The sequence below is a fragment of the Panicum virgatum genome, chromosome 3K (assembly GCF_016808335.1).
Source record: "Panicum virgatum strain AP13 chromosome 3K, P.virgatum_v5, whole genome shotgun sequence".
In the NCBI taxonomy this organism is placed as follows: domain Eukaryota; kingdom Viridiplantae; phylum Streptophyta; class Magnoliopsida; order Poales; family Poaceae; genus Panicum; species Panicum virgatum.
Window position 1 is genome coordinate 59,946,931 of NC_053138.1, and position 17,362 is coordinate 59,964,292.

General features: G+C 44.5%; 1 protein-coding gene and 1 long non-coding RNA gene across 2 annotated transcripts; both read right to left on the reverse strand.

The window, feature by feature from the left end:
• Window positions 1-1,293: 1,293 nt before the first annotated feature.
• Window positions 1,294-15,403, reverse strand: LOC120700001. The gene is made up of 2 exons (XR_005685751.1): window positions 14,630-15,403; window positions 1,294-1,496 (listed from the first exon to the last, which is right to left on the reverse strand). It is a non-coding gene; the product is annotated as an uncharacterized LOC120700001 (long non-coding RNA).
• On the reverse strand, window positions 4,996-7,943 carry LOC120699998. Its single transcript, XM_039984131.1, has 3 exons — window positions 6,127-7,943; window positions 5,932-6,050; window positions 4,996-5,840 (listed from the first exon to the last, which is right to left on the reverse strand). The coding sequence occupies exons 1-3, from the start codon at window positions 7,757-7,759 to the stop codon at window positions 5,547-5,549; spliced, it is 2,046 nt and encodes a 681-aa protein (XP_039840065.1). The 5' UTR covers window positions 7,760-7,943; the 3' UTR covers window positions 4,996-5,546.
• Window positions 15,404-17,362: the final 1,959 nt, after the last annotated feature.

Below are 17,362 nucleotides of genomic sequence, written 5' to 3' on the forward strand. Positions count from 1 at the left end.
GATGGATACGTATTGGCTCAGATACGTGTATTCGACACGTATGGGACATGTATTTGAGAGGGAAACCATGGGGAGAGAGAGACGAGAGAGTGAGAGGAGGCAGCGTGGCTGCGCGCGGCCTCGACGGCGGCGGGATGCGGACGGAGGAGCTGGGTGCGGTGGAGGATTAGAGGCAAGGCGTGGCGCGGGGTGGGTCCAGAGGCAGGACGACGGCGCGTGAGCCGGAGGCGGGCAGCTGGGTGGCCTCCATATTGGCGGCGGGGTGCTGATGGAGAGCTGCTGGCGGCGGACGCATGGCGTAGCGCACAAGCCAGAGGCAGCTGCGGGAGCTGGGTAGCAAAAGGACAGAGAGATAGAGTAGGGGAGTAGAGAGAGCATGTAGAAAAGCACGAAGAGCAGAGAGGGCTGAGATAAGATAAGGTTACTTTTTTTTATTGATTTCACTTCTTCAGTGTGGCAGCTTGCTTCACATGATGGGGACAGGTGGAGGTGGTTCTCTAGAGAGTCCAGATGCACTTGATTCTCTCCGGTTGAGTAGGACAGCTACTGTAATACTACTAGTTTGTTGTAAATGCTACACTCTCATGACTCATGAGTGTGATATTTTATATAAAAATTATTAATATTAAATTATTCTAGCCGTATCCCCGTATCGGTGTTTTTTGAGAAAGTGCGTATCCGCATATCCGATACGTGTCGTATCCGATACCCGTACTGGTATCCGGAGCACGTACGCTTTATTACTCAAGGTAGTATACGCATTGCTGTCAAAATACAAATTACAGTTCGCCGCCTGAAAACAATGCATCTCTTGACCCTTTGTAAATCTATTTGTCTCTTGTCTCATAGTTGCCTGTACATGGATATATGCATCTTCCGTAATTTGCAGGCAATGTTAAGTGGCCCACCCGCTTCCAAATAATTAAAGGGATTGCACAAGGCGTACACTACCTACATGAGCAACGCATTGTCCATCTGGATCTCAAGCATAGGAACATTCTCTTGGATTGTGACATGAACCCTAAGATTAGTGATTTTGGGACAGCTAAAAGGTTGGGCCATGATGATGAGATCACTAGCCACAGCGAAATAATTGGCACACCGTAAGATTCTAAAATACTCCCTCTGAAATCAAATCTAGGTCTTTACCAGATTCGCCACGTTAAATACCTTCATAATATATAGCTATCTGTTTAAAATAATTTTACAAAAATTGCAAGCCATGTCATATTGGAGGAATGGAGACTCTATTGTTGTCCTGAACGACTTGCATTTGGAACCCAGAGGAGCATAGGACCAAGATGTGCATAAAGCACTTTTCAATTTTGATTTATTTATCTTCTCTTACATCATTTTCATTTTACTTGATCATTCAGGGGATTTACAGCTCCAGAGTACGTACATGAACATATTATATCGATGAAGTGCGATGTGTACGGTTTTGGCGTCACTCTCCTTTGGACCATCAGTGGATATGTGTAGATGTGAACCACCACCTGCCGAAGATTTAGTTCAATGGGTAAGCATTGCTTGTTATATAACATCTATGTTTGTGATATCAATTTACAAGTCATAATAACATATATATGACTGGAGTTAATTTCAGGCTTGGACGGTTCGGCAGGAAGCTGGACGAATGGAGGCGTTGTCTGATCCATCACTTTGTGACGAGTCTCAGCTAATGGAGGCCAAGATGTGCATGGAGGTAGGATTGCTGTGCACTCAGCTTGATCGGAATGATCGACCCACCATGGCAGATGTTCTTGCGATGCTAAATGGGAGGAAAGAGTTGCCAGACCCAAAGAAACCAGCAGGCACATCTGGCCCAGGAAAGGGCCGGAGAAATCAGACGGGTGCTAGGGTGCCTCAGAAGGGTCCTGAAAACTTGTCAGCGAGAAGATCTCGAGCTCTGCATCATCGCCAACACAACAATCCAGCAAGAGATGATGAAGTGGAGCCGAATGCTAGTTCGCCGGAGACAGCAGGATCGGAGGCGGACGCAATCTCTCCCTTGGAATCTCCCTTATTGCCTGCTAGTTTGGTGAACCAGATTGAGAAAGTTAGGAGAGCTGGAGAAGGTTATGGTCATAAGCACAGAGAACCGATGAATCCACAGCTTGATCAGGGGAATAAGAATATTCAGAAAAATGTGAGACATAGGTCGACCAATGGAGAGGGAGGACAAATTCAAAATGTGGTGACCTCTGCAAAATTTTCTGCAGATGACATTGACGATAGCAGAAGATGGAATTCAATGGAGTAGGACAGAGATCAATGGGGGAGGGGAAAGAAGCCAATCTCTAAACAAGAAAATCGCAACACATGGGGAAGGGGTCGCGGTGTCAGACGGAGTCGTGGCGATGGCCAAGGTGGTGGCAGATGGAGATCACCTAGCTGCTTCGACCAGGGAGATCAATACCAAAATCAGGGTTCCAGATTCAACCAGAGGGGGCCTTCTCCAGCTTCTCGTCGGCCTATGCACCAGCAGGCGAGGAGCCAACAACCTCAAGCTCAGGCACAAACTCAAGGCAACCAGATGCGAGCTCCTTCAGCTGAAAAAATAAGTACTGCCGTGATGAATGCGGGGGAAATTTTTGAGAGAGGAAAATCCAGTAATGCTACCGAGAAACTAACTCAACCTAAATACAGATTGTGTTTTATCTGCAGCAAAGAGGATCATCAGGAGGAATGTCCTGTCAGAAAATCTGGCCACCGGTATGCTACATATGTGGGATCTGCAGCCAATGGGGTAGGTTTCTACAATATTGAAGTTCCTGAAGTGCATGAACCACAACTGATTGATCTCAGAAACTGTGGGAAACTTTTTTATAGAAACTGGCGAGATAACCATGGAAGAATTAAAGTGGGAACTTGCTAGCACTTTCAATGCCGCCAATTGGCCATGTCAAATAAGACAACTTGATGAATGGTGTTACTTAGTGAGATTTCCTCCAAACAAGAAAGTGGAAGACTTGGCAGACTTTGTATCTTTCAATCTACGTAAAGAAGGTGTTTCAGTGAGAGTAGAAGTGTGGGACGGAGATCTTGAACCTTACTGTGAGCTAAAAGAGACATGGGTTCAACTGAGAGGGATCCCTCCTCAATGGTGTACCTGGGAAGTATTACATCAGTTTGCTTCATGCTATGGGCTGCTTTTAGATGTGGATTGGGAAGGAGTGATCCAGAGCTTTGGTGAGGTGGTTAGAGTCAAGATTTCTTGCAGAGACTGCACGGACATTCCTAGACAAAGACTATTTGGTATGGATGGCAAACTATATCTACTAACGGTTACCATAGAATCTCCTATAGCTGCTGTACAGAATGGCATGGGAACAATCAACAATGATGATGAAACAGATGAATGCGGACCAGATGTACAGCACATCGAAGATTAGATGGACACTTTTCAGAAGAACTTACAAGATATTGCAAACAGAGAGTGCGACTGTTACTATAGCTGATTGAAATTTTGAAATATGTTATATGTATTGATTGTTTTTAGTAATATAATGGAACAATTCGTTTTTTTCCTGTAATTTTGGAGTTCAGACCTGCATTACATGTCTTTAAGAAGCTTCAAATAATATCTGAGTATAAATTGTGATTGACTGAACTTTGAAACTGTTAGGTTTCATGCACCAACAAGATGAACCCAAAAAGTTAAGCAGTTGAGAAGAGGTGGGCAGGGGCGGATCTAGCGGTGGGTAGGGGGGCTCGAGCCTCCCCTACCGCCAGCGCAGTCATGAAGCCCCCCTGGAGCCCCCCCATGAATTTTTGGTGCTAAATACAAGCTCTAGGGGAGGCTGGAGGTTGAAGACGACCTGGCGTCAGGCTCCTCACGAGTTGGGCCCAGAAATAGAGTATGGCGGCCCAACAAATTGAAGCCCAAGGCCCAACCGGCCAACAGCACATAGCAATTAGCAAACCATATCTTGTTTCCTGTCCACGGCATCACCATCCATCTCCATCGTGCGACTCGCAGGGCGGCGGCCGGCGCAGGCGCACACCAGATCGCGGGCTCCGGTGCTCGGCGCCTGGCGGCTGGCGCAGGCAAGGCCGGCAGCCGGCGGGCAAGGCGCACGCGCACCGCGCACGCAGCCAAGCAGGCCCAGGGCCAGGGGCGAGCAGGCGGCGGCAGGACTGGGCGGCGAGCCGGCAGGCGCGGCGAACGGCAGGCGGCCTGCGCGCGGCGCTGCTGAGCGGCTGGGCCGGCGCTCGCCCGCGTAGGCGTCCGCGGTGTGCAGCGCGTCCGCCTGCAGGGGCCAGCGCCCAGCGGCCAACTGAGCCTGATTCAATTTCTATTTTCAATTTTCGATTTCTATTTTTCTTGATCTATGATTCAATTTTTATTTCAATGATTCAATATTTGCTTGGTATGATATATTTCAGAATGTCGAAAAGAACTATACACACATACTTTTCAAGTTCAAGTACTTCTACTCCACATACTAATGAGAGTGCATCTCAACCAACGAAATCTAGAACAGAATTTAGTCATTCGGACTTAATTGGGGATCCTGGAAAGCGCAAACCTATCGATGATTATCAACTTGAAATTAGAGATCAAGTAAAGAGGGCATATGCTTTGAATGGACCAACTCAACCTCGTGATATCGTGTTTCCTCGTAAATGGATCTTTTCAGAAGTCTTGGTATGATGAGTTTGATTGGCTAGAGTACATTGAGTACAAAGATGCAGCTTATTGCTTGCAATGTTATACAGTCGTCTAGTCGAACCTAGTCGCTATGGCACCGATAAGGCGACTAGTCGTCGATCAGGTCGATTAGTCGACCCTAGTCGGTCCTAGTCGTCGCTATAGTCGTTCTATATATCCCACGGCATATATGTACATGTATATATACTTATATACTATATAGCAAGCAGGAACACCACAATGATAGTCAGTTTGGTGACACTTGTGAGATTTGATGTTTGAACTGTCCAGAACTCCATATTCTTGTCCCACACTCCATATCCTTGCTATTCTACTGCTGAAACTGTAAAAACTGAAGTCAGTAGCTGAAATTAAATGTGTAACAGCATTACAGCAAGTGAGCAAGTAATTCAAAATTTAAAAAGAACACAACTAAACCAAGGCAGCAGGCAACGAGCAAAGCATACATATTACATAGACAATTAGACAGCTAAATAGGTTCAGTGTTCAGACATTCAGTACATAAATAGGTTCAAATGATAAGTTGATAATAAGCTGAACACTTCAGCTGAACAACACATCAGCACACAACAATTCAACAAAGCAGCAAACTTCAAAAGAAGACAGCCCAGCCATGCATCTAATCAAGCAATGCCATTCAATTGAAATTCTTGTTCTCCATCAGGTGGTCCTCCGGAATCTTCACCATCCTCCATTGTATATTCTGAATCTGATACACCATGCTGGTCACCTGGTGCATCTACCTCCATCATCTCCTGATCACTGTCATTCAGTTCAGCAATATCCTGAGTAGCATTTGCCCTCCTTGGACGCTTCTTCCTAGCATAAGTGTGGCTAACAGCAGTAGCAGAACGAGCAGCAGCCGCCCTTTTCAGGCCACGACCCTGGAGACCTTCAGTTGCACCAATAGCTTCATCCATCTGCCCCAAGTCAGCACGTTGCCATCCCCATCTGTTGCTGCTCCTGTGTGAACTGGATCAGAATTTACATCAACCCATTCACTCTCCCAATTAAATTCTTCAAGAATCAGAGGGTTGGATTTCTTTGCTTTGGAGCCAAGTTCTCTAATTTTTTGAAATCTATTTGACATCTTCCGGTTGTAGCTAACATACACCAGCTTGCTCAACCTTTTGTGCTCTAATCTGTTCCTCTTTTTGGTATGGACCTGAACAAATAGACAATGCAAAATCAGATTAGTGTCCAAGGAATATAGCCACCAAACTCCAATTGGTTTGTACTAGTACAGTGGTACTTACATGAGAAAATGTGCTCCAATTACGTTCACATCCAGAAGCAGAACAACAAAAGCTCACAATTCTTTTTGCTAAACTTTGGAGCTCATATGCTAGGCCACCATATGATCCCCACCACAAAACTGCAAGGCAAATACAATTTAATGTAAGGAGCTACAAAGCAGATCAAGAGACAGGGATTGAAGGGAAGGAACTTACTAGGATTCTTGTTATCTCTCTCTCTTATTGCCATTGGCTTTGAGAAGCAATCACCTTCAGACCTCTCATAATCATCAACTTGCTTACTAATCTTGCACTGTTCATCATCATCCAACACCATCTTCCACAAAACATCATTGAACATGGACCTTAGCCTTGTAGCTTGCCTCCTATCCTTCTCCCTTATGGCAAAGAACTTGCCTGGATTCAAGAATAGGGTTGCACCATACAACTTTTGCTCCATTTGCTTTTCCCACCTCCTGTCATAGCAGTCCATTACTTGTTTAAGTAAAGTGTTATTGGCTCTCAGGTCCTCCTTGATTGTGCTATTTGCCACTTCCATTGCTGCCATAATCTCAGGGGCTGCTGGTGTCTCATCTCCATCTGCTATCCTTAGAGCAATGAGAAGGGGCTGTGAAGCTTTTAGGCAATTTTGCACTTTTGTCCAAAATGGTGCTGAAAGGACAATTCTCTCACATTGCTGTCCTTCAGCAGATTTGGACCAGGCGCTGCTACTCCATTGGGGACTAACAAACAAAGCCTTCAAACCTTGTCTCTTTTGAAGCATACTTGCCAAAGTGAGATATGATGTAGCAAAGCGAGTCACAACAGGTCTGACAAGATCTCCATCTATTTTCTTTCTCATAAACTCAAGAAGCCTTCCATGCTTGTACAGAAATCTGGACAATTTCTTTGCCATATTGATAGTTGTGTTGAATTCCTTTATCTGCCCAATGTCATGCATCATCAAATTCAAGCAATGTGCTGCACAAGGTGTCCAAAACAAATGAGGGATCCTCTCCATTAGAATCCTTCCCGCTGCCTTGAAATTGGCTCCATTGTCTGTGACTATCTGCACAACATATTCCTTTCCAACCTTATCAATTTGCTTTTCCAATAAATCTGCTAACATTTGTGCATCGGCTACTTCACTTGAAGCGTCCACTGAGCCTAGGAAGAAGGTCCCTGCTGGGCTGTTGGCAAGAAAGTTGATGAGATGACACCAGCTTGTGTCAATCCAACCATCGGACATGATCGTGCAACCATATTCCTTCCAAGCCTCCTCATGCTTCTTCCTCAGTTCCGTTGTTCGCTGCACAACCCTTTCAAGCAGCTCCTCCCTAATTTCACAAAATGTTGGTGCACGATACCCAGGACCATATTGCCCAATGGACTCAACCATAATCTCAAAGCTTCTTGAATTGATGACATTGAAAGCTATGGCATTCTCATAAAAGAAATCAGCGACATGCTCATCAACAATTTCTTTGGCCTCCTTAGATTTCTTTGTGCAGTGCTCAAGAGTAGGTTGTGAAGTACCATATTTATGCCTTTTTGCTACTACTTCCTCTGGTGTATCGCAAAGTATTGAACTTATTGACTTGGAGTACTTTTGTGTTTGTGGTTTTACTGGACCAGAAACCATAAAAGAAGTGATTGCAGCTTGAGAAACTTTCAGCTTTGCTGCCTTTGCTTGCTTAAGCCTTGTCCCAAAACTTGGTACTGCTACTTGTTCAACAGCTTCACCCTCCTCTGCACCTTGCTCTTGTTCTTGTTCCCCTTCCCCTTCACCTTCACCTTCATCCACTTGCACAATCACACTTCTTGCATTCTTTTTCAGGTAAATGCTCATCTCTTTGGAGATCAACTCTGGTGCTTTTGGACATTTTATTGTATCACCATAGCCCCCAACAAGGTGCTGCTTGAACCTTTTGATTCCTGCAGTGTAACATCCCAGTTTTCATCACGATTAAGGGGGAGTGTTGAAATTTATAATGAAAGCTTCTAGAAGGTTCTATAAAAATAAGGATAAACAATGGCATAATTTTGTTCACCATGACAAGGTTCTAGAATGTTCCACAAGAATCATAAGAAGACAAGAAGTTTGGATATTTTCTTGTCATGGTAAAATTTAGAATTTTCTAGAATTAGAAATTTGTAGGGAACTTAGATATTTGTAGGGAGCTTCCTAGATTGTGAGAAGTGTCACTCATCCAAGAGGGTATGGGTGCCTATATAAGGAGGGTGCCACCCCTTGCCATGCCATACTACTCCACTCCATCCCACACACATCCAAGGGCATGGTAGAAGTGAGCATAGGTAGAGTGTGCTAGGTGTGTTCCTTTGTTGCTTCAATAAGGTAAGCGTCTTTATAAGTGTTAGTCTCCCGGTTAAATTTAAGTACTTAGTGTATAAGTTGTGATCCATCGAAGGTTGGCTCTGCCACCCGGGATCACAAAAGGGTCTGGGCTTCATCGAAGGTTGGCTCTGCCACCCGGAAGCCAGCTTCATCTGTTGGTAGGCTCTGCCTCCCGGAAGTAAAAGGTGGCTCTGCCGTCAAAAGGACCTGGTACACTAAGTAACTAGAAGCTGACCGACTCTGAAGTGAGTTGGTGTAGATCCTTAACTTAGTAGGGCCACCTCAAATTCCAGCAATCACTAAAATAAAACTTAGGATGCAATTAAACTAGTAAGGTGAAATAATACTAATGTTATACGAGGTATTACATAACTATTAGGTAAACTATTTTATACTCTTGCCTTGCATTAGTACATTCGTTCCCTCCAGTAACCAGCATACGCATGCTTACACCTACGACAAAAATCATCTCGTTTCCATAAAAGTCTCTTAAGTCACCGTACCATGCCATAATTCCCAGACAATCATGACAGCGCCTACCTCCTTTGCCATAACTTCATCATTCCCTGGAAGCCACAGAATACCCACACCATTGACCTTGAAAAGACCCGTCATGGCAGCACTCACCTCCCTAAAGATCGGGGTCGCCACGCACAGTGCCGGCCGAGATTTTTTCCGCCGAACCGCCTCACCCGCTCGCTCGCGCTCGCGCACGCGCGACACGCCGGCCCCACGACGGGACCGCGCACTGCCGCCGGCATCATGCCGTGCTGCCCACTCCCGCGTCCCCACCTCGCCCACGCCGCTGCAGCGTCCTCGCCGGCTTTGCCGCCTCGGCGCTCACGCCTTCAGTGCTGCCACTGTTCGCGTTGACGACAAGCTGCCGCAGCCCACGCCGTCGCCCATCCTTGCGCAACGCCGCTGCTGCTCTCCTCGCCTATAAAAGGAGCAAGGCCGTGACGAGCCCCGTCACCAGCCCAAGCACACCGAGCCGCTTCGCTCCACCAGCTGAACCACTCCTTCCGAGCCCAGCTCACTCACAAAACGAGGCTCCAACAATTGATCCTCTTCCTCGAGCTGTTCCGCGCCAAGGTGAGATGGCAGGCAGCTCCCCCGACCATTAACTCCACTAATAAAGGCCCAAAACTCCCACTAGGCCGTGAGCACTTAATCCAAATCATTCTACCAATCAATACTGTAAACTCAATATCTCCTTCATATCAACTCCTTTTCACGAAACTCTTTTTCCTAAACTCTCCTCAAATCATATATTATCTATTCCTCCTATTTTCATCTCCATTTGAGCTTATTTTATTGCTTGCTTGTGTTGTTTGCCGGTTGTGCCGTTCTCGCCCGTAGATCACGGAGTGACCGAGGAGGAGCCTGCCAAGGAGCCAGAAGACCGTACCACGAGCAGGAAGCCGCCGCCGCCGACGCGTACGCAAGCGAAGGCAAGTTTCATCGACCCCTACGTGAGCGGTTGCATCCATGTGAGGACGTTTAGCTGTAACCTGGGTCTAGGATCGATCACATATACCAGTACTTGAGTGATTGAGTGTGCTCATGCATGCATCTGAGTAGTCATGCATATCCAGAGCTGAGAATAAGATACGAAGGGATCTGGCTGAGACCAGGGCAGCTGGGTATGTTGGAGCCGGCGCTACCGTGGTGGTAGACTGGCAGGTGAGTGCTACCGTGGTGGTAGGCTCGAGTTGACATGTTGAAGGATGGTTGTTGCCCTGGTGAACCTTAAGGACCGAGTTGTTTTGACATCTCACCTAGCTTACTTTAGTACGACCACAGGTTCCGGTATGGGCCGGACTTAGCCTAATCCCACTGGTTAGCCTGATGGTCGCAGGGATGGTTTACGGGTATAGACCATTGGGGTCAGGGCCCGAGGGTTTGTGCGGCCGGGCTGGGGCGTGACCACGGCTGGGTGTCAGCTATGTCGGTTGTCCGTTCGGGCAGCCGAGCGTGTGGGTACAGTGTACGACCTCTGCAGAGTGTATAATCCATTCGAATGGTCCGTGTCCACGGTATGGACAGGCTACGGTGTGGTCCTGACAACTAGTGAGCTACCTATTGTGGGTTGTGTCGGGAAGAGTTGCGTGCCATTAGTTGCATTGCTAATGCATTGTGCTTAATGTGCGTCGTGCATGTCATTCCCCTCCCGTAGGGTGAGGTGGAGCTTGCTGAGTACTTTTGTACTCACCCCTGTTGATTTTTCTCCAGAGGATCCTGACTTTGTGCCAGAAGACTACGAGTAGATCGTGTTCGCACCCAAGCTGATCGAGTGGAGCCGTGATGGATGAAGAGCTAGTCCTCCATGTCGTTATGCTAGTTGTTATCATATGGTTGTTCTGTGTAGCTTTGTGTTGTCATTTTACTCCTCATGTACGTGTTGAATAAAGCTCTGTATGACTCTGGACTCCACTTGATGTAACATGTATTATGCCGGAGACCTTATTCGGTAATTAATACATGGTTTAGCCTTGATCTTCGGGTCGGGGCGCTTCATGCAAGAACATCCTTCTTGCAGAATATGCATTGCACCATCTCCTTCTTCAGAGGATCTGGCCAGAACCCATATTTCCATCCAGGGTCTCCAGATTTTGCTTTCCTCTTAGGATCTTTAGCCATCTCCGCAAGATTTGGTGGCAGTTCAGCTAGGGCCTTCTCTACTATGGATTGACCATCTGGAGCAGCTGAGGAGGCAGTTTCAGCAGCGGAGGAACCTGTGGCACCTGCTTCATTGGCCACGGCTTCATTCTGTGGCGGCGGCGGCGGCATTATCACTTGCACCTGCCTTTGCCGCTGTGCATCGAAATCTGCAGAGCAATGAGCCAAGCAGAGCAAGAGCAGTGAGCCAAGAGCATAGCACGAGCAACGAGCCAAGAGCAGAGCAGAGCAAGAAAACTTACCATCGGAGGAGGAACTCATCTTCAGACGCCGGCGGGCGGCGGCCAGGCGACGTGACGCAGGCGGTCAGGCGACAGCGTGATGCGAGCTGGCGGCCGCGTGACCCGGGCGGCGTGACACAGGCAGTCGGGCGGCGTGACGCAGGCGGCGGTGGCGGCTTGACTCGAGCACTCGAGCGGAGGATTGTGCTCACAGAAGTGGCTTTATATAGTTAACCCTAATGGGCCTAATTGAGCCCAGTACAGGCGGCGGGCTGGACATCTTTTGGCCGGCAACCTGATCGACCAAGTAGCAAGTCGGACGACTAATCTCGATTAGGCGACTATTAGTCGGACGATCAGACATCTGATCGACAAAAGCTAGTTGCTCCACTTATCGCGATTAGTCGGACGACTGTATAACATTGATTGCTTGTATTGCTATCTCTTCTTTAATTCTGGAAAGCCTGAAAAGTTTGGTAGTTCGGTCTTTGCACATCAAGGTTATGTGAATTGGAAGAAAGCTAAGGATACATATAATAAGCACAATGTTTGCAAGACTCATGTAGAAGCTAGGCTAAAGTGTGAAGACTTTATGAACCAAAGGATAAATGTGGGTAGAAAATTAGTTCAAATAAGCAAGGAGGAAGAAAAACGCTATGAGATTCGTTTGACAGCTTCTTTAGGTGTTGCAAGATTTCTCATAATGCAAGGGGATGCTTTCCGTGGACATGATGAGTCTTCTACTTCTCTTAACAAGGGTACATACAGAGAAATGATTGATTGGTACAAAGATAAGGTTGAGATAGTGAAAGTGGCATATGAAAAAGGTTCTAAAAATTGTCAAATGTTATCTCCTGATATATAGAAGGATCTTACAAAAACTTGTGCAAAAGAAGTCACTAGTGTCATTATGGATGAGATTCGAGGTAAAAAATTCTCGGTGCTTATTGATGAGTCTCAAGATGTATCAATAAAGGAGCAAATGGCGGTGATTCTAAGGTCAGTAGTTGCATTTTCTTGCCTAAGTTTTTATCTCTATTTCTACAATTATACTAACACATAATGAAATTTGGCATGCGGGTTTGTGAATGATGAAGGGAAAGTGATGGAGAGATTTATTGGACTTCAGCATGTTGAGAGTTGCACAGCTATTGCATTGAAAGAAGCTTTGGCCCGTATGTTTTCAAGTCATAATTGTCAATCTCTATGCTTCGTGGGCAAGGGTATGATGGAGCTTCTAATATGAGAGGTGAATTTAATGGGGTGCAGAAGTTCATTCGTGATGAGAATCCTTATGCTTTCTATGTGCATTGTTTTGCCCATCAATTGCAACTAGTGGTTGTTACTGTTTCAACATCTAGTGCAGATATTGCAGATTTCTTTAACTATGTTCCTTTAATAGTCAACAATATGGGTGCATCTTGTATGAGAAAGGATGCAAAGCATCATGATGTGTTGCTAGAAAAGATTGGGAACGGTGAGATTATGACCGGAAGAGGTTTCAACCAGGAAAGTAGCCTAGCTAGACCTGGAGATACTAGATGGGGCTCACATCTTAAAACTTTGCTTCGCATTTTGGTGATGTGGGAGGCTATCATAGATGTCCTTGAGATAGTGAAGAAAGATTCTATTAAATCAGCATGTAATGGTGGAGCTTTAGGTTTAATTGGAAAAATGGAGAGCTTTGATTTTGTGTTCATCTTGCATTTGATTATAGAATTGTTGAGCATGACAGATATTTTGTCACGTGCTTTGCAAAGGAAAGATCAAGACATAGTTGAAGCAATGCATTTGATAATGGATGTGAAAGATGGCTTGCAGGATACGAGGGAAAATGGATGGGAGCCATTACTCAAAAAAATGAAAACTTTCTATGAGAGGAATGAGATTGAAGTGCTAGATATGGATGAGGAAATAAATATTAGAGGGACATCTAGACGTAGAAAGCAAAAGGTAACAAACATGCATTACTATCATGTCGAGATTTTTCTTGTAGCCATTGATGCCATCTTGACTGAGTTGAATCATCGGTTTAGTGAAACTAGTTCAGAGTTATTAGTATGCATATCTTGTTTTAACCCAAGGAAGTCCTTCTCTAATTTTGATGTGGATAAACTTGTGAGACTTGCTGAAATTTATGCTGAGGATTTTGATATTGGTGACCTCACTGTTTTGCCAACTGAACTTAAATCCTTCGTCAACCGTGCTAGAAGAACTCCAGATTTATTTAGATGTACTGAACTTGGAAAAGTTGCTGAAATTGTGGTCAAGACTAATATGAACACATCTTATCGATTGGTTTATCATCTCATTGAGCTAACCTTGATTCTACCGGTGGCAACAGCTTCAGTTGAGAGGATATTTACAGCTATGTCCATTATAAAGACAGATTTGCGTAGTAAAATGGGTGATGAATGGCTCAATGACTTGATGATATGCTATAACGAGAAGGAGATATTTAGAAAGATTGGTAATGACAAGATCAAAAAGAGGTTTGAAGAGATGAAAAAACACCGTATGTTATTGCCTAAAAAATTAATTGTAAGCTTTGTTCTATTCTAAATTCATAATTTGGAGGTCCATATATGTTTGACTAATCAATTATGTCTATTTCTATACATTGCTTCTTCGGATGAATAATGGGTGTCACCGTCACGCGTGGTGTCTATTAGTTTCGTAATTTTTCTTTTTGGTATGGATAAACCGCATTCTTTATTTTTCATGATGTATTTTATGATTTTCATGGTCCATCAATGTTTTAATATAAGACTACTTCGAACTATTATATTTGCTTTTTGTGAGGTGTCGTAGTGGTGCCATGTCGTTGTAGCGGTTTTCTTTTCAGCCCCTCCTAAATATTTTCCTGGCTTCACCACTGGAGGTGGGCAATCCGCAGTTGGGAAGAGGTGGGCAATCCACTAATACTTCACAACACTCCCACTCACATGCAACCGGAACAAGGCGCAAATGTGGAAATAAAGAAGGGAGTGGAGGACTTAAAAGATGCATCTACCAAGACTCGAACTCGAGACCTCTGGCTTTCATACCATGTTAGGTTTCATGCACCAACCAGATGAACCCAAAAGCTTAAGCAGTTAGGAAGAGGTGGGCAATCCGCAGTTGGGAAGAGGTAGGCAATCCACTAATACTTCACAACAGAAACATGGTATGTAGCCATGTAGGCTACATTGGAAAAGTAAATACATGGAAATGCTTTCATGATTTTCAGATGATACAGTTCCTTCCATTTTCAAAGAAAGAGACAGTGTTATATTAGAAATACATGAACAATCGGATGAATTTAAAAAAAAAAAGATCTATAGAGGGTAATATTGATATTGGACCTACTATTCATCAAATTGAACAGCATGGAGTAATACCTCAATCCGATGAAAGCATTGGAAAACAGATATAGTGCAAAAGCAAAGACTGATAAAAGCAGAGATTACACATTGCAACTTACCTCAGAGCACTGGAACCTGGTGCCCCATCATTGTGTCAGAAACCCAAAAGGGCCCAGAGAAATCTGACCCATGAATCACCATCTCCTCTGACCATCACGGACATGATTTTCCTGGTGACTGTGGCCAGGAGTAGCCGGGCGATGCAAGCCTGTACGAGATTGTTCAGCTCCTCGGCATACGGCATGGCACGGCACTGCATAATCCTTGTCGATTTAGAATTCCAACGAGGCCGAGCTATGCAAGAGAGGCAGCGCCCCCCTCGATTACACATGCTCCGATTTGAGCACGGCGCCTGAAAATGTGTCGCGCTCAGCCGTCCCCATCAAATTTGCACCTAAGAAGCATTTCCACGAACACCTATCGGCCGTCTGAGATGGGCGAGAAACATCAGGCTCCACGCCTTCTCGTCTCTCGTGGGTAGCCGCAGTAGCTGGCTCTGGATCGCTGATGGAAAACACAGCAGCGCACCGTCTCCGGCTGCAGGCGAAGCACCGGCTGGCTGCCGGCCGCGGCGAACATCTGGGCCCGGACAGCGGACGAAGCTCTGGGACGCCACGCGACGGCCGCCGCCCTGGCCACAGGGCTCCTCGCTTGCTGACGAGCTGTTCCGCTCGAATCACAGAGAGCTCGCTGATGCTAGGTACTGGATGGATGGGATAACGCTAGGCGCTGCCGGCGGACGGGCTCGGAGGATGGCAGCGGTCGACGGGTGGGAGAACAAGCCAACCCCTACCGGGGTGCTATATTGAAAATACAGGGTGGTAATTGCAAATATTAGGATCGCGATTATTAGTCTCGATCCAAATAAAGGGGCTGGGTCTATACGTAAATATTTGAATCGTGATTATTAACTGCAATCCAATCGAGAGGGTATTTTGAAAATATAACGATGGAACTCAGGGGTCTTTGTGAATACCCCGGGACTCCTGCTGCTTCTCCGCCTCATGCCGCAGCTTGCTTGTGTTGGTGAATGGTCCATTCAGAATGGAGATGGAATTTGTTTGCTGAATTGTTAAACTAGTGCTGAATGAAGATGTTGATGCTTCTTTTGTCATAAATTCATTTATTTTATGAACGCACTATCATTTACGTATGATTATATAGAATATAAGAATGGTATGAATTTTAACATGCAGCTGCCTTATGACGGCATTAAACAATATTTTGCCACCGTCTGGGTTTATCCTTAGGTTGCTTAGCGATCATCTTGGACCGATGCCATAAGCTGCATTCAGGGAGGTACACTTGCTATGCCATACATACGCCTACATGATCATTTAGTCCCGTAATCCCGTTCAGTGATGCTATGGTATATATTTTTTCCTTCTTCTGGCCTACCTCTACAAAGATGCAGAATGAAATTTCCGGTTCAGAATTCTGATGAGACTAGGCTATGCAAGAGAGGCGGCGGTGGGCTCCTCGACTACACATCCTCCAATCTTAACACGGCGCCTAAAAATGTGGTGCACTCATCCATCCCCTGGCCAACTATATATTCTTTTTATTTTTTTGAAGTTAAAACTCAAAATATAAAGGCCAGCTATTCTTTTTATTTTTTTATAACAGCCATAGCCTTCTTAATTGTATACATAATTTTGATAAACAAAGAATAGTACATGTTCAGTATGGCTAATGGGGATATTCGCTTGGCAGAAATAGAAAAAACACCCGTGCTTAGTAGAAACCAAACAATTGCACACTTTATTTCACAATAAAGCCAATTTTCTCGTATCTATGTAACATACTTTTCATTCTACCCCCGTGTTTTCTCGACAATACAAACACTGTCTACGCTGCGAAAATAACGCAAAATCTGTCATACCTTTGTAACATGGTTTCCATTTTATTATCTCCTATTATGCGTTGCGTAATAACCAATACATATTTGCAATGGTGTGACAGCTAGATAGCTCATTACATGAGGTAATATCTAAAATTTATATCACCACGAGTGATGCCAAATGATATTACCCACTCTTATTTTGTCAGTGTATGTCCGATACGATCTAAGCCATCCATTTTATTTGGTTATGTCTATGGTATCAACACACAATAGTCAACTTTATTATTTATATAATCATTTGCCACGCACCAACTGTCACATAGTTGTAATCCATAAATAACTAAGAAAAAATATATCAATCTTTATAAATAACTATCAAAATATAAAGTAGATAATTATCTATAATTATATATGACTATTAAAATATACAACTAAATGATCATCAGTGTAACTTTAACTTGACTGGCCATGCCTATAACAAAATATCATTTTAAGTAGAAGATATACTCCCTCGGGTCATTAATACATATGTTTTGGACAAAAAAAGGAAATCAAAACTAGTTCATTTTTCCAAAATTAGTGAAATGAGAGAGTATATTACATTATATAAAATATTTTTTATGATGAATATAATAATATTCATTTTATGTCCTATAAAGATGCTTCTATAGTTGCCCCGACTTCATGGCGTAACTCCCTTTTTCACTTTATTTGCACATAGGTACAATGGTGGAAAAAAGGTCAATCTCATAATAAGACTTTAAAGCAGAGAAAGTTATACTCCCTCACAGAATATTATTGAATCAGCTGAAATCAGTCAGCTTATTAGACCAGCCGAATAACTTCACTATAGATACAGCCTACTGCGGTAATCTAAATTAACTAATATTCGGACACTAGCATGTATGCAGGTCTACTGATATAATATGGCTAATTCTCTATCTAGCTA

Bases quoted from the DNA above. Each gene is read 5' to 3' on its own strand.
- LOC120699998 (XM_039984131.1), bottom strand. From the start codon at position 7,759: ATGAGCATTTACCTGAAAAAGAATGCAAGAAGTGTGATTGTGCAAGTG. The intron at 6,051-6,126 runs GTAAGTTCCTTC...TTTGCCTTGCAG, and splicing joins GAGAGATAACAAGAATCCTA to TTTTGTGGTGGGGATCATAT. The intron at 5,841-5,931 runs GTAAGTACCACT...CTATTTGTTCAG, and splicing joins ATTGGAGCACATTTTCTCAT to GTCCATACCAAAAAGAGGAA.